This window comes from Lates calcarifer, linkage group LG12 (genome assembly GCF_001640805.2).
Source record: "Lates calcarifer isolate ASB-BC8 linkage group LG12, TLL_Latcal_v3, whole genome shotgun sequence".
NCBI classification, from domain to species: Eukaryota; Metazoa; Chordata; class Actinopteri; family Centropomidae; genus Lates; species Lates calcarifer.
Window position 1 is genome coordinate 4,639,787 of NC_066844.1, and position 22,984 is coordinate 4,662,770.

At 40.6% G+C, this 22,984-nt stretch overlaps 3 protein-coding genes across 4 annotated transcripts; all 3 read right to left on the reverse strand.

Annotated features, from left to right (window-relative positions):
- Positions 1-1,210: 1,210 nt before the first annotated feature.
- LOC127143106 (uncharacterized) lies at positions 1,211-8,155 on the reverse strand. 2 transcript variants are annotated; one of them, XR_007814303.1, is made up of 3 exons: positions 7,985-8,155; positions 3,723-5,845; positions 1,211-3,629 (listed from the first exon to the last, which is right to left on the reverse strand). XR_007814303.1 is itself a non-coding variant. In XM_051074540.1 (2 exons), the coding sequence occupies exons 1-2, from the start codon at positions 7,515-7,517 to the stop codon at positions 5,660-5,662; spliced, it is 960 nt and encodes a 319-aa protein (XP_050930497.1). In that variant the 5' UTR covers positions 7,518-8,155; the 3' UTR covers positions 4,004-5,659. The 2 variants fall into 2 exon arrangements, 1 of the variants encoding a protein (XP_050930497.1); XM_051074540.1 differs by lacking the exon at positions 1,211-3,629 and having other exon boundaries at positions 4,004-5,845; positions 6,744-8,155.
- A 1,491-nt stretch (positions 8,156-9,646) lies between these two features.
- hgh1 (HGH1 homolog (S. cerevisiae)) lies at positions 9,647-15,470 on the reverse strand. The gene is made up of 10 exons (XM_018686424.2): positions 15,322-15,470; positions 14,605-14,727; positions 13,784-13,922; positions 13,527-13,664; positions 12,573-12,724; positions 12,053-12,153; positions 11,598-11,696; positions 11,427-11,518; positions 11,219-11,341; positions 9,647-10,469 (listed from the first exon to the last, which is right to left on the reverse strand). Exons 2-10 carry the CDS (start codon positions 14,712-14,714, stop codon positions 10,266-10,268), a joined length of 1,158 nt encoding a protein of 385 aa, XP_018541940.1. The 5' UTR covers positions 14,715-14,727; positions 15,322-15,470; the 3' UTR covers positions 9,647-10,265.
- Positions 15,471-16,382: 912 nt separating this feature from the next.
- On the reverse strand, positions 16,383-20,986 carry zgc:153675 (uncharacterized protein LOC768179 homolog). Its single transcript, XM_018686430.2, has 3 exons — positions 20,676-20,986; positions 18,968-19,055; positions 16,383-17,821 (listed from the first exon to the last, which is right to left on the reverse strand). The coding sequence occupies exons 1-3, from the start codon at positions 20,682-20,684 to the stop codon at positions 17,535-17,537; spliced, it is 384 nt and encodes a 127-aa protein (XP_018541946.1). The 5' UTR covers positions 20,685-20,986; the 3' UTR covers positions 16,383-17,534.
- Between the last annotated feature and the right edge of the window lie 1,998 nt (positions 20,987-22,984).

Sequence of the window (22,984 nt, forward strand, 5' to 3'; positions counted from 1 at the left end):
CCTTTAATTAACTCAAAATAACAAGTGCTCAACACTCAGAATAGAAGTGCTCATTGTAAGATGAGTAAATACTGTTCAGACTCATCGTTTATTGGGAAATTACAGGGAAGAGTCACGTCAGCAAAGGGAAATACAGAAACAGATGCGTAGCATAGATACTAAATACATGTAGGTGCTTGTTCAAGTCAGAAGTAAGCTTTGAAGACAAAACTGATAAGTTTCAGATGAAGAAGAAAAAGCCCAAATTCAAGTTACACATAAAAAGAAACAACATGTAACCCATAAGGTCAGTAAAGTCCCAAGTCAAGACCCAGGTCCAGACTAAAAGAAGTTGAAGTTAAGAGCAACAAGTCAATACAAGCAAACCTCATCAAAATGTATTTCCTTTCCTTGAGAATTATGTTTCCTGTAGCTTATTTGAAGCATGTATTTACATTTACAGGCCTCTGTATAGATTCACATGGGGGGTGGGGTGGTGGGGGTGACGAGCTACTCATTCTTATCTTTCCCACTGTAAAAATTCACCAAAATCCCAGATATCCCGGTTTTTCACCAGTACGTAAACGCAGCAGGAGTCTGCGGATCCGTGAAAAACGATCCGTGCACACATTTAACAACGAGCAAATAAAAACCAAAGACTGTCACAAATATTTGTAGATATTTGGAGTTAAAATCATTGGACACGTTTATAAATCTTATTTTTTATTTATATGTATAATAAACCTTTGTGACCGTTTTGAGCCTATAATTACTCTCCATAGTAAAGTCTCATTCTTTTAGACAGTCGTGCAGTCAGTAGTGAAGGATGCAAAGTCACTGATAAATAATAAAATGTAGTAACATTTACATGATATCTCATGATGTTATCATCGGTTGGCTGCTTGTAAAGGCTCCGTATAGTGTAGACAGACGCGTGAGTGCTGCCGTACGTGTAGACCACTCAGTCAACCAAAGTGTGTCAGCTGTACCATAAGAGCCATAAGGACGCAAACAATACAGTCGTTAGTGTGTAGGACACGTCTGGCACGTACTGCGCGCGTGTGTGCGCCGAGGGTACAAACAGGGAAGTGAAACAGGAAGCCTCAGCATCTGATTGGCTGTTTGGGTCACACAACAGAGACCAGGAGCTGATCCGAGCCTCTGAACCCCCCCCCCCGCCCCCCCTTTCAGCTCAACACAAGTCGTCTTTTCTTTTCCTTCCTGTCGTCACCGTCTAACAAAAATGCAGCAGTGTGTTCAGTCTCAACATGTAGGCCTGCTCTGACCCAGGAGCCTATGACTTTACACTGAAAACACACAGCTAAAACTTTTAGACACAAGTTCTTCGTTTCTACTGAGGCAGAAACGAGTTAAAGCAGCTGATTCTGTGGCTCGATTGATGGTCAGGAACTGACATAATCAAGATGAATATAAAAGATATCTGCTCAATGTGGATTATACATGAAACAGAAACACTGCATCAAATGATTAAAACCATTTATTTAACATTGCTGTGGATGAATTATGGCTGACTGAGGAGATTCTTGATTCTCGCCTCTGTCCTGTCAGACAGAACTTCCAGAGGATAACAACATACAATAACATATGAAAAACCAAATGATGTTAAACTACAGAGCTGACAGTCCTTTTTCCCCTTCTCTGTTTTAAGTGACAACACATCCACCGTTGGGATCTGACCTTCTGCTGAGGTGGAAAAACTCACAAAGATGCTGATAAAGACACAGCTGGTCAACACCCACATGGTGGTGAAGCCAGACAGTTTTCATGCAGGGTCAGTGCTCAGTCTCAAATATGATACTGTACAGAGGTTTATTATGATGTTTACTCTATCTATTTCTTTATTTTCTACTATTATTGTTCTTATAATGTCTATTAATAACATTATTAACAGCTCTCAGTGCTTCTGTGGCTTGTGCCTGAATCTCTTGGTTCCTTTGTTCCTGTTCTGCAGCCACACATGCACAAAGACTCACTGTTCAACTTCTACACTTGTAAAGCCCCTAAAATAATAATGTACTCTCTGTTTTAACTTGACAGGAAGTGTATCAGCATCTGCAAACCTCTCCTCTTCTCCTTTCTTCTACTACACTAACACTGATCTGCTGACAACAATAAAAACAGAACGTCACGTTTTCAAATTGTCCTTACTCCCCAACTTCCTGAAAAAAGGTTTTAAGAAAACGTCATTTAAATGTAAAACCAACATAGAAACCTCAACCCATTTCCTGTGGTTGTGTCATAAATGACAGCAGTGTTTATCTGAAATATTGTGAAATGAATAAAATGTTTGGACAAAGATTTAGAAATGTAGATCCATTGCTTCTGATTTCGGGCAGAGCAGTGATGAGGGCTACTCTGTAAAGGGTTGGAGTAAAGTTATAGTTGAGCTGGTTCCTTTGGAATATCGTACAGATATCCTACAAACCATAACAGAGCAGTTCCCTAATTCTGAATTATCTTTTCTCCTCTGTTATTTTACAAGGATTCTGCTGAACCTGAACTCTTTTACCCTGTGATTGCAGCACAGACTGTTTCCTGTAACATCCTGTGTGTGTTTGTTGATCTGAGCCTTTCTTGTTTCTGTTGGTTTGTTTATGTCACTGTCACTTAAATGTTTGTTTTTATTATCATTGCTCTTGTGGAAAAAATAAGAAAACCCCATAAATATCTCAACATTTAAAAACTGTTTCACAACTTTCTAAGTCTCCTAACTTTTCTAAAACATCTTGCAGTTTTAAGAGTCAAAGTGTCAAACTGGTCCTTACAAAGACATAAGAACAAAGGACACACATGCACACACACACACACACACACACACACACACAGTTGAGGACAGTTGTGTTTTTTCTCCTGGTTTGACTCAGTTCATGGAAACGTTTTTACATGATTTATTGGGATACATCAGAATTCAAACACGTGAAGTCAAAACTACAAAATACAAATTTAAAACGTGGTTTCATGAAATCTTTAAATCAGCTTCTTAGATGAACTTCCGCAGAGAGGAGCAGAGGTTCAGTTATTGACAGGTTTTCAGTTAAACTTCAGTGAGGAGACGTGACAGGAGCTGTAAAGGCTCTGACGCCCCCTTCTGGTCAATCAGTGTCATTTAAAAACTGCCTCAGAGGAGCAACTTCCTCGACTTTGGGTGAAAATCTGAGAAGAAATCATTAATAGGAGGTTTTCTGAGCCTCTACAGAGTCTGAAATATTTTCTGGTGCAAACAAAAGTTGTTTTATATTCAGGTGCTGAAAAGATTTACCACAAATTACAGGCAAATTAAAGGATGGATTAATTATTAGATTAAGTGCAACATATGAAGAGGTTTTAATGGATTTCTGCTGAGAATGGTGGTTTTGGAGGGTACAGTACAGTGAGGTACAAACCCTTAATTTGTTATTTAAAGGACTTTTTCATTTCAACTGAGTCAAACCAACAGTGTTCTCATTACATTTAACACAAAGTCAATACTGGAGCCGCGAGCAGACACACACTCTGACAAACAAGCAATCCTTACTGAAGTAACAGAAAACCCAGAGGAGAAGAGAGGGACTGGGGATATAGGTGGTGAAGTCCAGGTGAGGGGAATCTGGGAGAGGCAGAGCCAGGCGGCGGCACTGACACAGGTGAGACTGGGACACAGGGAGAACACAGGTAAGTAAAGTACACCAGCACTGGGAAAATACTCTGAAAACGTCATTAGTGTAGCAGAGTGGGAGAGTTACCACATAGTAAAGGAGAAACAATCTGGCACTCGATGGGTGAAGAGCAGAGGTTCTTGTAGTGCTGCGATCGCTCAGGTGTGCATGGATAGGAACCAGGTGAGCCAGGAGTCGAGCCACGCCTCCACACATCCACACAGACAGACACAGGGGTCTCTCTCCTTTAGCCTCCTAAATCTCAGTCTTTATAAACTAATGCTGTGCAGACAAACACAGAGGTTTATTTTAAATTCTATTTTAAATTCTTGTGAGCTGGTGGAAAAAAAAGAGTCAGGAGTCCTAAATGTCTCCAGCAGAAAACTTTACTGAGATAAAACCAGTTAACAGTGTGCAAAGTAAATTTAGGATCCCCTGTGGTGTATAGACATGTTACCAGTTAATCCAGACAATTACATCTAACTACAGATGTAAAGGTTTTAACAACATCACATGTGTATGCATCACAGGGGAAGTCACAGAGCCAAACATCTCCATCCACACTGGACTAGGATGGAGTAAAAGAGTCTGCAACTAGCCAATTAAGATAATTCTCAGAATCAAATCTATCATGTACATCTATACTAATAATCAAGACAAATGTAACCTGTATCATTTAAGCACAAAAGATTAAATATGTCAGATAAGAAATAAAAACACAAATAAATCAAAACATAATCAACCATTCAGAGTAGCAACAACAACAATTTTTCTCAGTCTACTAAAATATAAGGTGAACTAAATGATGATTAGCATTAGCAAATCAAACTAACTCATAAAAATGAACCAAAACACAGAAGTATCAGCACGATAAAGAAATCAACATTAATCTCTTAGCTCACATGCAAAGACTTGCAGGTGAATCTGTATCTGTTGTACTGTTTTTCATTTCACCAGATCAAACATATTCATCTTTATTTATCTTTTCAGTAAAGATTGAACCCAGTGGAATCCAGTCTTCAAAACCTCAGAGATCATAAAACATCAACTCAAAATCATTATCAACAGGAGCACTGACACTAAAAGAGAAGGATTGAACTTTCATTACTTTTAACAAAAGCTGTAAAAACTCAGCTGACTCGCCACCATTCACCTCTAGAACAGAACTTGGGATAGACAACAGTACAGGCGTCTATTTTAGGACATTCAAATGCAGCAGTGTCCACTTCCCTTTAAGTCCAGATCAGAGCTAGAGAACAGCATCTATCAGTCCTTTCTGAATTTTTTCATGTTTTCTCATCCCAATCATGTCATTTTTCTTCATCAGTTGATTTGGAATGCACTGCAAAGAGCGTCTTCCCATGTGTGGTGCAAAATCTGTGATTGTGTCAGTGCTGCGAATACGAGAGTACGTGCACTCATGTTGTGGATCTCCTGGATCTCCCTGCACTGAATCCACCCCCCCTCACTCTCCATGGCCTTTCAACCTCCCCTGTGAGTGGTTGAGGGAGCTGATCTGCTCCCTGGAAACATGGATCTGTCCACCTAGGAGGAGACAGACTCTGGATTATGTGCACAAACTTAATGCGACCAAATGTTTTGCTCCCTTGCATCAGTGTGGTTTTGCTTTTCAACAACATCATTAAAGGAAGGTACACAAATTGAGTTTGTAGGTTGCTAAGAAGTGCATTAATTTATCACTGGGGGAAGAGGCAGCTTGTTTGGCTGCAGAATCAATCAACCAGTGCATTTCTAGCAGATATAGGATCAGAACCTCTTGTGTGAGCAGCACATTTGACAATTGCAAGATGTAAATATAAAAGATAAAAGCTCTAGATCTAGAATCAAAGTAAATAGTTGCAGATTTAGTTTGAATGCAAACTCTTGTGCCTCTATCACTTCCAAGTCATTCACTACTGCAGAGCCAGCAGGATATTTGTTATTAGATGTGTTAAGGAGGTGAAGCAGCAGTGAAGAGAATCGTGTTAGGCATTGGTGTCTGCAATAAGTCTGGTCTTACAGATTTACAGGCTTGCCTCAATGGTAGCAATGCAGTCATGCTTGATTTCTGCATGTCTCAAAGGAAGAAGAGTGGTTGGATTTAGGGGAGGTGAGCGCTTCAAAGATATCTGGGGACTGGAGAGAATGACTGCCTCATAACATGAGGAACATGCTGCCGTCATGTGCCGAGCTGCAGAGGAGTTTAAAATCTGCAACACAGAGTGAGGAGAATGAACTACACAGTCATGAGCCAGTACGATCGGTGAAGATTTCTCAATCATGTCAGCAACTGCAGCTACAGATCTAAGACAGCCCGGCATGCCAAGGACTACAGGCGGAAGTCGAGTTTTTAGACACTGGCTCTGCAGTAGCAACATGAGAAGCTGCAAAGAGAGTAGCTCCACTATCTATCAAAATGTCAACAGTAGTGCAGTTAACCTCAACTGACATAGTTGGATTCTCAAGAGATAGTTGAGCTGGGGGCGTTGGAGCATGCACACGGTGGAATTTGGAGCAACCACGGTTTTTGTTGTGGAATTTCACAGAATGCTGTGGAGCTCTACACTCCCGCGCCCAGTGGCCTGGTTTGCCACAGTTGTAGCAGTTTCCCTCTCTCTGTTTGTTAATATTTTTATAGCGATACTGGCTGCCTTGCTTTTTAGGCTTGGAAACAAAAGAACTGTGTTGGCGGAAAACCTGGTTTCTATATAATCCTAGTATTCTACTTTTTGTTGTTTTCCAATCCAAGGACTGCCAATCACAAACATACCATTTGTAGGTTGTGGCAATGTATGGTTTTACATTCTCTAGAATGGTTTGAACAGTAAAGAGGTTGTTATCCTCTCGTTTTATTCTGACGTTGATGTCCCATACCGTGATAAATCGCTCAATAAAATCTGGTAAGGGTTCCTTACATCCTTGCACACACAGAAGCCTTTTTTGCGTCACTTTCTAGCCAATCAGTCAGAGCTTTGTGTGCAGGCCATTGGCCATCTTCTTCAGACTCAGGGAAAGTAAATGCCTCCTTACACAGATCCCACTCAGCACCTATGTAGTCGTAATAAACTTCTTCACATCATGCACTAGAAAGTTGTAAGCCATACTCACCGCTGTAAGAAATGCCAGATAATCATCTGGGTGACGAATTGGATTAGGAGCTTTTCTAAGCATGTCCATAAATTCAGATGAGGTCCAATGTTTACAAACATCCATTTCTATCGTGAATTTAAGGGCTTGGACATTTGTATCCTTCCCTGTTGTCTCATCATGAGGAGGAGAGAGAGGGGTAGTGGCTCTTTCAGCGACAGCACCCACCTGTAATGATGCCTCAAACGCTTTCTCTACTTGGGAAGCGTCAGCAGGGACGTCCTCCCATGCCTGTTCAGACTCCTCCCTCTCAGGTGTCCATCCCTGCTCCTCTAAACCTAAACCAGAAGCTTCAAGGCCTCCAACCTGTGCTGCATACTGACTTTGAGCTACAGCAGACAGTGAGAGAAAGTCTTCATCTGTCTGTCTCTCCTCTGGACCTGGCCGTCTTGGATAGAGTGAAACTGTGCTAAATCTGCTATCCTCAACATCTCCTCTGCTCATTTCTCTGGTTGCTGACTGATTTGGAACTGGCAGATTAACATTGCTTAGTGTTGTTAGCAGCCTCTCGGGGGTTGGTTTGCTTTGGTGCTTTGCCCAGCAATGCATCATTGCTTTAGCAGCCACCACAATATTGTTGGGGTAGCACTCTTTAATTTCTGTCATTTCTGCAACTCTGGTATCCAAAGCAGTTGCCAGCAAAGGCATGTGACATGTAGCAAAACATTTAGAGCATTTTTCTATAGTGTTGTTCAACTCCTCAGACACCACAACACGATAGCGCTTTCTATTCATCCCAGCACTCGAGCCACTTTCCACACACTTACAGGAGGAAGAAGTATTCAGATCCTTTACTTAAGTACTGATGCAGCTATGTAAAAATACTCCACAACTCCTAAACGTCTCAACTACACACTGCTTTTTGTGAGACATAAAAAAACAAAAATGTTGTAAACTGTTCAGTTGAACATCAGTTGAGGCAACTTGAGTCTTTTATGATGAAAACTCAGAAAGTATTCCACCTCTTGTGCACACTGCTGATCGGTGCCTCGGACACAGACTCGCTCACTGGTCTTGATTTAACTTTTTTCCAGAAGAAACACCCTGAGTGAAGCTTTGAGGCTTAAAAACACAGACCACAGTCTTTTCTCAAATCTACTGACATCGGCATTTAATCAAATTGCAGAAACTATGAACAGTTATTTTATGATCCCGTCAAACACAGACATGGCAAGGCAAAATAAAATAAACTTTGCATTTACCAGTCTTAGTTCTCCTGGGATCCTGTTTCTGATGCTGATTTGTTAAAGGAAATCTTGTGGGCTGCTGGTAGAAGTGTCAGGAGACCTAGATGTCTTAAGCAGAAGCATTTATTGATGCTCAGTCTAGGAGAACAGAGATAACACTGGCACAGTTAACACCCAGTTCTGAGGGTCATGTGGTCATCATGGAGGTTTCTGTAGTGATGAATGAAAAACTTGTGAGCTGAAGAGGAGACATTCACCAAGCAACCACACCAGCTTTCAAGTTTCACATCACTGCAACACTTGTCACATGTTGTTACCGATTTAACTGACCCTTGACTGAAACTGGTTTTGGACAGTATTGGACATTATGTCTTTCTCTAAGTCCTTATCTAGAAGACCTTGGTTTCCTTGGCAACAGAGAGGAAAGGCCCCTCCAGATGTCCCCTCTGAGTTATAAGTAAGTCTTTATGATTGTAGACAGCAAGGAATGTGCATGAGGCCTAAAAAGCTAAAGGCAAACTAGAAGTGAGAAAACTCCTTCACAGAGATGAAAAAATAGATCCTGTAAGTCATTATGATGAGAAACTTTCTCTAAATGATGAGTTAGTATCTCAATACAATGAAAAACTCTTCACTATTATGTCTTACTTACCTCAAAATGGTGAGAAACATTTTAGTTTGAGATATTAAGTCATTATTTTGAGAAATTTTCTCATTATTTTAACATAGTATTCTCATTATTTTGAGTTAGTTGTTATGAGATACTAATTCATTATTCCAGACAATTTCTCATTACAATAGCTTACAGAATTTTTTTTTTCCCCCCATCACATTGGCAGAAATGTGCTTCCATAGCTCTGAGAACTACTGCTGGAAACTGAGCAGCTGGATCCATCAGCACCTTCACAGCTCTCCAAAAGACAGACAGCAAATTATTGCTTTTAGGGCCTATGTGTAAGTAACGTGTGCGAACATTGTCTAATGCTTCCTAAAATTCCTCCACGTGGAATTTCACGGTGTGGTATTGTCATGATAATGGAGTGTGTGGTTTGAATATTTCACTGTATACGTCAATGAGGAGCTGGAACAACATGATACACAATAAACAATATATGATACTGTCAGACAAAGTGGAACAAGATGACTCATTCAACCTTAAAGCTACTTTAACTAGAAATAAAGGAAAACATGGCAATAAGGAGTAATTTATCCCTAAAAACAGTCCAACCAGAAGGTTTTTTATAACATAAAACCACTGGTTTTATCTTTAACAATGTGTTATATTCTAAAGTGGAGTGGAGGTGATTGTGGAGGAAACTCATTCTTCAGTAAGGTAAATAAGAGAAGGATTTTCCCTCACTGGACTCTATTAGATACCTAAAACCCAACATGAACTTGTCTTTTCTAAAGCATTTTGTTTCTCTCTGACGTCTGCCTCACAAGACAAAGATGCTCTGTTACTATCTGACCCTGAGACTCTGCAGAGCCATGTAACTTTTCCTTGACTGTCTGCCTCCCATGTGTCTGCTTATCTGTTAGCAGTTGCTGGGTATGCGAGACAGAGCGAGGCAGCTGGATTTTATCAGCCTTCAAGTAAACTGCAGTAAGGACCTGTGTGACACTTTCTGAACAGGACTAACTGAAAGAGATTATATTTAAATGAAGAACACATCATCATCATTTTTAAACACACAAAGAAAAACAGTTTAATTAACACTGTGAATGATCCAGTTCTTTTCATAACACATCAGTCTATAGAAGTGTTTTTTTTCCCTTTGTGGTGTGAGGGGAGCAGCCTGTTACCTGTCCAGGAGAAGTGCAGTAAGTCCTCCTCATCTCTGAAACGCCTCACCGTCCATCTGAAAGGACGTGCACATGCACTGGCACTTGTAGAGCAGCCAATAGGAACACTCGCTCTCTGTGGAAAGATCTGTGATTGGCCAAAGTCTCCATTCATGAGCTACACTTACTTAAGAGGAGGCCCAGGAGTCTAGTTTGCTCTCAGACCATTTTATGATATGCTGAAAGGTGATTATGGTATGATGCCAAACAACTCCCGGCTTCTCCAGCTTCAACAGGGAAAATATGTTTAAAAATTCATCACTGATGCAGCCTGTGACAGAACAGAAAACACTCTTCTTTTATGGCATTATGTAGTTTTACTTTTTAACTGAGCGTCCTGTCATGTCTGAATAAAACTGTAATGATCATTTAACTGACACCAACAGAATGCCTGAAAGACAGAAAACCACTTTCAGAAACAGATTTCCTGATGTTACAGGTCTTATTTTAGGTTTTATTTTATCAGTCCACTCTCCTGTTCTCTGTCTGTCCGTCGTTTCTCCTCCTCCTTCTCCTCTTCCTGTCTCTTCTCCGGCTCTTTCTCCAGCTCCTGCTGTTCTTTGGCGTCGGCCTCCTTCAGTTTCTCCTCCACGTCTTCGGGAATCTCCACCTCCATCAGGTTCTCCATCCCCTGCTCCGGCTCGTCACCTATCAGCACCTGGACGGACGCAAAAAGGAAAGTGTCGGGATCAGACTACAGTACATGACACGAGCATACAGGTGTCAGTTTATTAGAAACACCTGGCAAAACTCATCCTGTCCTGCAATAAATCCTCCATTTGTGATTATAATGTTCAGGTTTTACTGAAACGGTTTTAGAGACGTGTTGACTCAACTTTATAGTCACTTTAGTTTGTGGTTTCTGAATGGATTATTTTGACTTCTCACGTTAGAAAAAATATTACTAATAACATCAACGATGGCCAGTCAGAAAAGAAATTCAGCCTTCATCAGCTTTATTATTTACATCTGCGCTTTAACTGCTGGCATCCATCATCTCATCTCACTCCAAGACATTAAGCAAATTAACACATTTCCCAAAATATCAACTAGTCCTTTAATTGTGTTCGTAATATAATGAAAAACAAGGTTGTGGTTGTTTTCAGAAACGTGATTAAGAAGAACACCAAAACAACAAAACACACTTTGTCTGTTCTCACTTTGTATTTGACTGATTAGATGACTAGATTTATTATTTAGTTTTTATTTATTTATCTTGTTTTAAAATCAAGATGCAGATAAACAAACAAAATTTGAAATTTGTTTATAGTTACAACTCCAAAATATAATTTGATTTTTTCATGTTTAAGTCACTGTACTATTAAAATCAACCACCACAATAAAAATGCAAAGAGTAATATTTCAAGAGCTCATTAATTACTTGGTGGTTAGTATTAAAGTATATACCTGGACCAGTTTCTCGCAGGCTGCTGTAACATGGACGTCCTTCTCCCAGCGGTGAAACTCTCTCATGATTGGATAAACGTTTTTATCCTTTAGTGTCTGCCGGCCGGCTTTGGTCGCTGTCAGCTACACAAGAGATAAACAGTGAAGAGCTGAACATGAAAACATAAGTCTACATTACATATATATATGTGTCTTTGTTTGTTTGTACCAGTAAGAGTGTTTCCAGCAGCATCTTTCTGATGTCGGGGTCGTCTTCTCTCTTCTTGTCCTCTGGCAGGTACTGCAGGTCCACAGGGAGTCCTGAACCATCGCATCAACTTCTGTTAGAATCAGAATCAGCTTGTTTGAGCCGAGATGAACTAAAGACATTCACTCTAACCTTCATTTTCCTCGTCTGAAAGCTCCTCTGGACCAGCCAGCGGCAGCAGGAGGAAGGGCAGGATGTCCACAGCTTCACTCAGCAGCCACTCATGATGAGCTGGACAGAGGGAGGAGAGGAGAGGATCACATGACTGGATGAATGGTGCAGTTACTCTGATTTACTCTTTTTGTCTTTTTAGCTCTTGATTAAAAGTTTGGTTTCAGAGTCACGTCAGCTGGTTTCATCACAGGGGACAGACTCTGTAGAAGCTCCTTCCCCAGACGTAGTTACAGGTGGGACGAGGGACAGGTGCATTTATGCCTTTTCAGTATCAGGTATGAATGCACAGGTGTTGGGAGTAACCCGATGATGAAATGATAGGGTGCATACCACATGGGTGAATGCACTGAGCAGCTGGTCTCCGGTTCAACTCCTGGCTGGACAAATAAAGGCTTAAAATCAGTGTGTCTCACCGTAGTCGAAGCAGCAGTTGCGCAGAGTGCCTATGACTCCTCCCCTCCTCACTGTTGACGCCTGGAACTGAGTGAAGGGCAACAACCTCTGGATTACACACCTGCAACACACACACACTGATAGTTACAACAGTAGCAGGTGCAGGGCCAAAGGATGTTAATGTCTAAATTTCAGCTGAATTATCTGTGAATATCAGCGGAGGAATGATGGGTTGATCTTGTGGGTTTGTGATTCCACTTCAGTACTGACGACTCAGTCTCTCTCAGAGGATCGATAATAATTGGGCATAAGATATTGATGTATTAATATTGTAACATTACTCAGTTTAGTGCAGTGGCAGGCAGGTAGTCAGTGCTTATACTCAACCTTAGATGGGATATGGTATCAGTATCTGCAGATACCTGATATTAAAGGATGGGGGATGTGCAGTATATAGCTGTAGCCCATTGATGTGTGAGTCAAAGCTCTGCCCACTGTTGAAAAGTTACAAAACCGGGATGATGCAGTGTGATCAGTCACCTGTCCTTGTCCATCATGTAGTTTCTGGCCTCGGGCAGCTGTGTCAGGTTGGACAGCAGAGGACCCAGGTAGTGGAGCTTTGCATTCTTGTTGTAACCTTCAGTGCAGAAGATCTCCACCAGCTGAGCCAGACCGGCCTCCTCCTGCAGGACCTGAAACATTTTACTCTCTCATTATCCAGCCAGGAACAGGGCACGAGCACGAGCCTTTGTTCTGATGACCTGAGAGGTTTTGTGGATCAGCAGCTCACTAACATATGGTGGAATTAAGGCTTTCTCTCCTGTGGAGAACTTTGATCTACTATTTCTCTAACAGCTTAGCTTAAACAAGACCAGAGGAGACAAAGCAACAGATGATCACTTAAGCTGTTGGAAAGATAAGATGTGCAGAATTCAGCAATGTTTTAACACACACTTTAGTTTTTGCCTATTTTCTGCTCTTTTGATATCTAATAATTTATTATAATCACTCCTGTAGGTGGTGGAGGAGGTTAGTGTGTTTACTCTTGTCTGTGCAGAAAACTAATCAGCCATCTCAGAAGGCTATGGACGGTATGACTGGGCAATTGGATTTGACTCATAGAGGAGTTTATTATTACTGTTGAATGTTAATTGAGCACTGTCTCTCCTTGTTTTGATTCTCCTCTGTGTCTGGACTGAACAGTTTTTACTGTAGCAGGACATTGTTGTACATCAGAGGATATTCTGTATCATGTGTGGTAATCATGAGATTAATCTAATCTTTGAAGGTCTGTATGTACTTTGAATGGCAGCTGAGGCTCAGGAGACAGAGCAGAGCAGTGCACAGTGGAGCTATGGGTTCATCTTTTGTTATGCACCTCACAGTTTTTGTGATTCAGTACCTGCAGAAGTAGTTTGTGTTTTCATGTGGGAACCAGCCAACGCCCTCTCATGCCACCCCGCCAAACCCCTCCCTCTCACCACTGAGACCCACCTTGAACACAGTCTTGCAGGTCTTCTCATGGCGGGTCAGGTTGGACAGGATGGTGCAGATCTGATCAGAGAACAGGTACTCTGGATCCAGAAGGTTCTTTAACAACACTGGAAGAACTTTAACATCTGCCACCAAAACCTGAGTGAGACACAACCAAGAACACACACCTGTGACTTGTCTGAATCCACAACATCTCTGAGGGCTGGTGAGTTGTTACTTATCAATAATTTATCACCAAGAGTTCTTTTAAACCTCACCTGGTGCAGAGTCTCATCAGCAGACAGGTTGATGAGGATGTGGTAACAGTTCTTGACTATGGCAACAGAGGGGTCAGAGGTCAACGCAAACAGGGCAACAATTAAGTCAGGTTTAGTGCGGAGGAAGCGGCAGCCATCCCTAAACACAAACAAACAAACACACACACACACACACACACACACACACACACACACACACACATACACACACACACACAAAACAGAGGGAGTGAGGTACTGTTTCTACAAACGCTAACATTAGAGATTAACTACAGTGGTTTATTGTTTATTTTGACCTCAAACGACTACTTTTCTCTATATTCACAGAAAATACACGTAGTAAACAAAAGTTTACACTTGCAATTAAAGTACCGCAGAGCCATACACACTGTACACAACACCTTTAAACAAGTGCTTTAAATGTTGACAGGTAAAACAGACAACAATTATAGCATCTATACTGCAGAGACACACAAAAAAAACTTTTTTCAACAATTATAACTTCTTCTATTAAAAAATATTCTATATAATGCAGCTGTGTTCTACTATACTGTCATTCATTATTTGTTTATACAGCAGCCTCCACATAAGACTGTCTCACTTATAAGAGTTATAGTTGTTAACAGTTGATCTGCTACATTACAGTCTGTTAAAAATCATATATTAAACTTTTATATATGTTTACAAATGCTAATTAAGACTTAAGGTGAAATGTTACCAGAATATTATACATTATTAGTGATGCATTTTCATTAATACATTTGGAAACACAATGCCACTGATAGCTAACGTTATTACCGGCACCATCATCATCATCCTACCTGTGTCCAGACAGTCCCAGGATGCACTCAGTGGCCTGACCTTTGACATCAGGACGTGTGGCGGGGGTCAGGAAGGAGAGCAGCTCAGCAGTCTCAGAGTCACTCAGCATCTTCTAACTGTGTCTGATAAACAACAACAACAACCATCAGGTCACACAACAGTGTAATACACTACTGAAATACCAGCCTCATGACCTGATCTGTAATCAGTAAAACCAAAGTCAGCATTAAATGGCCTCTTCTTCACTGTGGATATTCTTATTGTACTTTTTCTGGACAAACCTAAATCTGAAAAGTTACTCCAGCTGTAAGATAAATGCAGTAGGAATAGGAGTGAAAATTAGCATCAAATGGAAATACTCAAGAAGAGAAACAAGTGCCTCAATGCTGTACTAAAGTACAGTGCTGGAGTAAATGTAATTAGTTACTTATAACCAATGTTTGCAGGCCATCAGATTTTCTGACTCTGACAGAATACTATGTTTACTGAGACTCCATCCTAGCTGTCAAACTACATTTTCAGAGTCAGTTTGCTGAGTACAATGTTAGATACAGCAGCTACAGCTAAAGTAAACATGTACATACACAACATGTTTTACCTACTTTCCAGCCAAAACTTCTTTTTCTGTCAGTTTAACAAAACCGTGAGCTAAACTCAGTTCGTGCTGAATGACTTACTGTTGTCTGCTTTTACCGTGTGGTAAATAAATATCTTACCTTTCACTGTCTACAGGACGTGTCCAGTTTTCATTTCGCTGTTAAACTTCTTTTATATTCCTTTACTAACATTTGACATCAGTGCACATGTGGACACAACAGACTTAAGGCTCAAATTCCGGGTTCACTTCTTCTTCTTCTTCTTCTTCTTCTTCTTCTTCGGTCTGGCTGAGTGTTACCGCCCTCTAGTGGTGTCTACATGATTCCGCCCGGTATGTACTGTGTGCGAGCCTCTACATGTGTCGAGTATTTCAAGTATTTGGTGTGGAGTAGGATTAAAAAAAAAGATTAATAAGTCCCTGAAAAATGCTTTTATTACCTGATTTTTTGGAGTCCATCCAGTCTGTCCACACTAACTCCTGTTTATCCTCCACGTGCTCATCGCCTTCCAGACTCTGTAAAAGCAAGGGGCAAACTCACCTTTAAAGCAACAGTATGTAATTATCTGACCTTATAATAACAGACTCATAATCAGTTGATGATACACTGACTTGTAATAGGGAAAATGGAGCCTCTGCCATTTCCACTCCGTGCCCTAAACACCTGTTATTACACAATGTAACTTTGGTGCGCAGGTACGATCTCCCTCTAACTGAGAGAGTCAGCAGTTTGAACTGCTAGAATCAGGCCCAGCAAGTTCAAGAGCAATGCTGAACTGTAGATCAGCTAAAAAGACTTGAGAAATCATTAAAAACCAGCACTTATCTCTGATATCCAGCCAGGAAACTTTGAAAATATCAAGAATTATGAACAGAGTTTGGTGTATTTATTACAGCAGCAGCAGCACTTTCTGCTCCAGAAGCCAGGGGTCATGGCTAATATACACTGTTTGGCTGTATTACAGTTCAGGGAGTGCGAATTCTCAGTTGTAGCACCGATCCACAAATTGATAGTTATTTTTTCTGTGCATGAAAACTGTTTTATTGCTCTGAAGAATGAATTACCACTCATGGCTGCAGAGGGCACCATTGCTCCGCAAAGTTATATTTTGTTACTTTAACTTGAAATGTACAACACATAGAAATTGAGACAACAGGACAGATTCCACTTCATATGTTAGATATATTTAACCTTCCAAACTACTTTATTGATATATTGAAAAAAAAAAACACATACAAAACATTCACATAGTTAAGTCCCATCAGCAACTGCTCCCACTCTCCAAATGTTGCATTGACATGCTGATATTGCATATAAACGTTCACGAATGTTGCCTGTGTGACAGTTCAGTGTTCACGTACTTCAGACAACATTGGGCACTTTCTCTCACACAACCATCAATGATTCAAACGCTGCTGATTGTTTTCTTATTACATCTTTAAAAAAGGTCAACTCACCAAAGTTCAATGCAGCATTTTAACATTTCAGACACATGGGAAACAGAACAATAATATAGCTGTGGAAAAGACCTGAGCCCAGTGTTGATTGTGTTTTCAGTCTTCAGATGTGCATTTCAGAGGAGTGTTCCCACATGCAGATCTGAGGCTGCTGGGTAAAAACACCACCCCCAGGGCTCTTCCAGAACGATAAAGGTCAGGCACAGTGGAGGATGTAGACTGAGCAATGCTGCTGATCTCTTATTTCCGACATTGAAATATTTTATTTTTCACCACACACACTATTCTTGTCACACAGATTTCAATATTACTTCAATACCATTGCAAAAAAAGAGACTAAAACTCAGCATCTTAATTCAGAAAACAGGTCATCAAATGTGTGTAGACTGGAGAGATTGAAGAAAAGATAGAGACTCAGTCTGGTTTGTAAACAGATAAAAAAAATATTCAACAGCATCAAGAAGTTCACCACTTGCTGAAGTGGATCCCAGTCCATGTGATCTGCCTGGAGCCAGATCTTCAGTTCCAGACATAACAAACCCCACTCCAGGTCAGGGCAAGGATTGTATGGAGCATTTCGGTAACTCAGCGTTTCTTGCTGGTGATTCTGGGTTGCCATGGTATCGTCGTACTACTGAACTTTTAGGTACTGGATGTAGTATTTGCAACAAAAGTCTAGAGCTCGGTATGGTGTTACGTTCAAGACCGAGAAAGGCATCAGAAAGGCACTGTGGAGTCTGATTGGCAGACAGGGATCAGCTGGCAGCCTCCCTCTGTTGGCTCAGGGCGGGACAAGTCCATCATCAATCATCATCGTTATTATCATCATCATCATCTTCTTCACCATCCTCCTCCTCCTCTTCTTCCTCCTCCTCTTCACTCAGCCTTGTCTTTCCTCTTAGATGTGAACGGGACTTTATTGGCTACCGTTGAACCCACTGTGGAGACGCCACCGGCCACGGCAGACACCCCACCCTTCACCAGCCCCACACCCATCGAAGGCACCGTGGTCACGGCTGACTTGGTGATCTCCAGGCTCTTGCCACCCACCCAGGCCACCCCGCCCACCGCGGCACCAACAACGCCCTTGGTGACGTTGAAGAGGCCGCCAGTCACCCGCCACATCATGCCGGGGGGAGCCGCCACATGGTCCTTACCAGAATCTGTGAACAAAACAAAGACACACATGAGTGTGTCCCTATCGTACATACACCTGTAGCTAATTTATTGATCGATTTATCTGTCTATGTTTTCCAGATCCCAAAATTATGTAACACCAACAGCTCAAGCATATTCAGCAAAATTCACATTTTAGAGGAGAGTTTTCTTCCTGTATAATCCTTATGGACCCTACTCAGAGGTTCATGTGGTGTTCTATAATTTTCTTAATGATAACAAAAATCATGCAAAGACCCAGTTCTGTCTTTCAATACACTGACTCTGTAATTTTCTGAAACAGCAGGTCAGTGTAGTTTTTAGCAGATCTAGATACTGTACATCTGTTGGGGACTTTTAAGCTGCATATTAATACACATTGTTTGCTCCAGTGACTATTTACTAGGGCCACCCCCCTGTAAAAAAATGACAAATCACCTACTGTCTACATCTAATGAGGTCTCCCCCAGCTCCACTGCTGAGGTTGTTAAATTCAGGTGGGAATTGTGTTGAGTTAAACAAGAATAAAAGTCTGTGCTGTGAGTATTTAGACACAGCAGTGCTTTCAGCTACATGCTAACACCAGCATGCTAACATGCTCACAATGTCAATGTGAACATGCTATTTTTAATCAGGTATAATGTTCATCGTGGTCATATCATCTTAGCATGCTAATGTTTACTTAGCACTAAACACAAAGAACAGCTGAGGCTGATGGGAATATCATTAGTTTTCAGGATCTATCATCTGAATGTTAATCCAGTAGATGTTGGAATATTTCACTGGATAAGTGAAAATGTTTATGTGGTGGAGAAAAAGTCTGTTGTTGTGTTTTGTGGGTGCATTAAGTTCTTTCACAGAACCAGGAGTGTATCTTTAAAGCTGGAAACTCTACAGTTCACCTGGTGACCAGTGCTGTTGACTGAGAGAGCGGCACCAGCGACTAAACTGGTGCAAAGTGTCTCAGCGTTGGGACACAAATAGCAGGTTGGAGCTGCAGCCGCTGTTACACAAACAAACATATTCCCCTGACAAACTGACGGTTTCTGAAATAGCAGTGGGCAACATGTGAGCACAGATTGCACCATATTCCCTGCTGATGTCGCAGCGTTTAGTCGCGGCCCTGGAGGAATGAGGAGGGACTCAATACTTACCCTCCGTAGACTGGCTTAGGGTGGGTTCAGCTTCGTCCAAGGCCACGCTGGTCCCAGGCTGAGGCTCCATGTTAACACTGTTCACATTCTGGGAAAACACGGGAAACACCCAGGCTTTCTTTATTCTGGATAAACCAGCTTCACTGTACTTCTCTACCTCTAATTCTTACCCGACCAGGTAGCAAATCAAAAACTGTCATGTAGTGAAATCTGTATATTTCATTTACTTGGACAACTTTTAAATAAGCATCATTCTGTCAGCGAAGCTGAAACTCAGTTGTATCTGCACTTGCACCAATTAATTTAAAACCCAGCCCTAATTACATCATGATGACATTTATTGGAAGTCACTTTATTCAGATTTACTGAAGAAATATCCCATTGATGTAGGGGTGTAATGATTCTGAAACCAAGGCTGAAATCATGACACAAACGTCCACCATCGTATCATGATGCAGGAAAATGGAGCCACGAGTGTGCAAAACCCCTTTAATCATGTCCTGCATGTAAAACTCTGACTGGTGGCCTCTCTCACTGTTTGTACTCACACAACAAGCTTGTGAGACTTCTGGCACACAAGGGTTAAATAAAACTGTGGGTAACGATTTTAGATTGAATCCACTTCCCTCACTGTCAAATTCAGATTTTGTGCGTGATAAAGGGGAAAACCTTTTCACCCTGTCATTCTGTGCCAGAAAATGAGTTCGTTTTAAACTGAATTACAGTTTTCTGCCTCGCCTGCTGAGCTTTGAGCTAGACCTGAGTATATAATTATCTGGCAGACTTGTTACACTCTAAAGATGATGTGTACTTCAAAATGTGTGACCTCTTATTTATCTGTCTAAACCTTTCTGAGGCAATTTATTGTACATACATTCTCTATTAAAATAACATTTAATCTGAGTTCCTCACTTTTATTTTCTTTTTTTAAATCACTGAAAAGTGATCGTATTTTGCTCATATGTTATGTTATATGTTTTGCTTGATAAAATATATAAAGTATAGGACAGGCTTAACATGTGGCTGCAGCACTGAAGAAGCAGGAGGCCTGATGGACTGGTGGTCGTGCTGTGGGTCACTGAATTTAATCTTTTTTAACCCTTCAAATTAAGGAGATGGCTCTCTCTGATCACGACTCTTTGTTTGTGAAATGTCACGTAGATGCATCAGATTATTAAAATTTTTCACACACTTACCACGAAAATATTGATGTTATTTCCTTTTGCATGAATTATCTTGCAAACCAACGTCACCTCACCCCCCCATTTTTTATCTAGTGATCCACAGAACGGGCCCCGATCCTGAGGTTAGGAGCTGCTGCGGCAGGTTATCCAGTGTTTTTGATAAATGCTGTCACTGTTGGACCTGACAGCCAAATTTAGTGTAAAAATGTTGTTTTTTACATCAACTGTTGGCAGAGTTCTGGGAACATTTGCAGGAAGCTGTGACGCCTCCCTTTAAAGCTACTGGACAAAAAAAACAACCATTTTTTTCCAAGGGAAGTGAAGAGGCCACATCTCTTAAAGGGGATACTACTGATATAATAACCTATTTTTATATATTTAAATTACACATCATCACTCATATAAGCAACTGCTACAAAACTGCAGTTACGCAACTTGCATGCTGTTAAAACCCCATCCCTCACACGCGTTTTGTGGACCACATTTACACATCAATAAATAAAAAGATGCTCATGTGTGCTTACCTTCACCATTGTTCCCCGTGTTTCTCCCACAAACACACCTGGCAGAGAAACTTGAGCCTGGAGCAGCTTCTGTTTCAGCCTCCGAGCCAAACTCTGCTTTAATTTTACTGAATTTTCTTTCTCGGTGAAAAAGCTGCAGCTCGGCCTCTCTTCTTCTTCTTCTCCTTCTGTTTTCTCGTCTTTTTATCGCATCAACCTGCAGCTTTTCTAACTTCTCCTCACTCACAGCTACAGGCAGAGCTACGCAGGTCTCTTTTTCAGCCTGCTGGTTCTGCCGACGTGGCGCCTTCAACACACACATACACACGTACATACATACACACTTACTAGTAAGACTACACACTGCAACGCACCGCACTTCCGCTTAGAACCTTCAGAATAAAACACTCACAGGTGATGAAGTCGACCACGTCAGGTTTTTGGAAGGAGGAATTCAATGTACTGGACGAGAAATCAGGAGTAAATAAGAATAAAGTTACTAGAAAACAGGAAGTTTGTCTTTCTGGTTTGTACTTAATAGCTGTACTAGCTTAGATTTGGACCACAGAGGAAACCACAGATTATTTACCACCAATGACTGGAAAAAATATTTTCAGAATCCTCAAACACTCTCCTAAATATATAGATTTTTAAAAATATGTCCACTGCACAATAAAAAATATTTTAACCTGTGTCCAAGTTACAACTCTTACCTATCCAGGTCAGACTTTACACAGTTGGCTTGCCTTGGTTCACATGTAGCTCCAGCACACTAATATTACCTCCTTATCCTGTTAACTCTCAACTATTAAATCAAGACTAGGAGTATATTTAACAGAATTAATCTCTACCTGTTCTGTCTGCTGGGCCTACAGTCGTGCATAAGTAATCAACAACACTTCATCAAATAATAATGGTGCAAGTTTGATCAAATCCAGGAAAATTCGTCTCATGATATCTTCAAGACATTTAATTCTTCATTGTTTCTTCCACAGCTTAAGAATTAATTAAAATGGAAATATTAGGTTTACAGACAAAGTGACCTGTCTTCCTTAATTAATTTCATTAATATGAATTCATTTATTTGTTAGTTTTTGTTACCATTTTTAGCTGACAAGGTCACTCTGTGGAGCATCAAGACACTACAACAAACTATTACAGCAACAACATCATTATTGTTTTTTGTTTGTTTGTTTAAAACACTTGTTTTTATAATCAGGGAATAAATACATGCAATCATTATTCATCTATTTAATGGCTGATGTTGGATTCCATCATAAATAATGCAAAAGTGAGTCTTATCATCATTTTTGCTAACACAGCTGAGTTAGATTTATCTTGCGCCTTTATTGTGAAAACAGGAAGTCGTCTGAGGGCGGTTGCTTTAGCTCCAGCTCCGGATCCATCCCCGGATCCTGCATCATCATCAGTAACAACCACCAGTTGTTCTAGTGTGAGGGACTGTGCGTCCTGTTTCTGTGGATGTTTCTGATATGTAGACTTAAAGGGAAACTCACATATAACTGATACTGACACGTATGGTTATTACACACAGGCCTGCATTTACAGACTGAAGCTGTAAAGTTAAAGATAGTGGAGAGGTATGAGTCAAGGGTCAAGTGCTGCGTGGTGATGTTGGCAGCAACTGTCATTCACTCATAATAGAGCAGAGTAGACTAAAACTTTATTAATCTGTCACCAGTGGACACACAAACATCATGGCTGGATTAACCTGTTAGGGGAGTCCCCCTCCTACTCTACTGTTCTAATAATATTTATAGTAATAATAATGATACAGACAGACATCTGTGACCTACACATGCAAGTAAAAACTAATTTCCATTTGTAGCGCCTGGGCAGAGTTCAGGATCTTACGGCTTGATTTTGAAACAGAATGACTTCACATACATACTGTACTTAAGTCAAGTTAGTTCTCTGACAAATATACAATTAATCACATTACCATAACATATCTGGTGAGCAGTTAGCTAAGGAATTCATCAAAAGAAGATTTATCACAGAGCTCTAATACTGGTTTGTGAATCTGTACTTAATGGGTTATGTTTAAAATTTACAGCTGTTTCTAATTAGCAGTAATCAGGTAATCTTTTAAGGATATTTAATATCTCAATATAATTAATTTTAATGTGCATTCTGTGACCCAAACAGATAGATAGATAGATAGATAGATAGATAGATAGATAGATAGATAGATAGATAGATAGATAGATAGATAGATTGTTATTAATTCCAAGGACAAATCTCATAATGTTTTATTTTATCACAGGTATTACCTATTCCAAACAAGAAAGTGTGATTTTGGTTCAGGC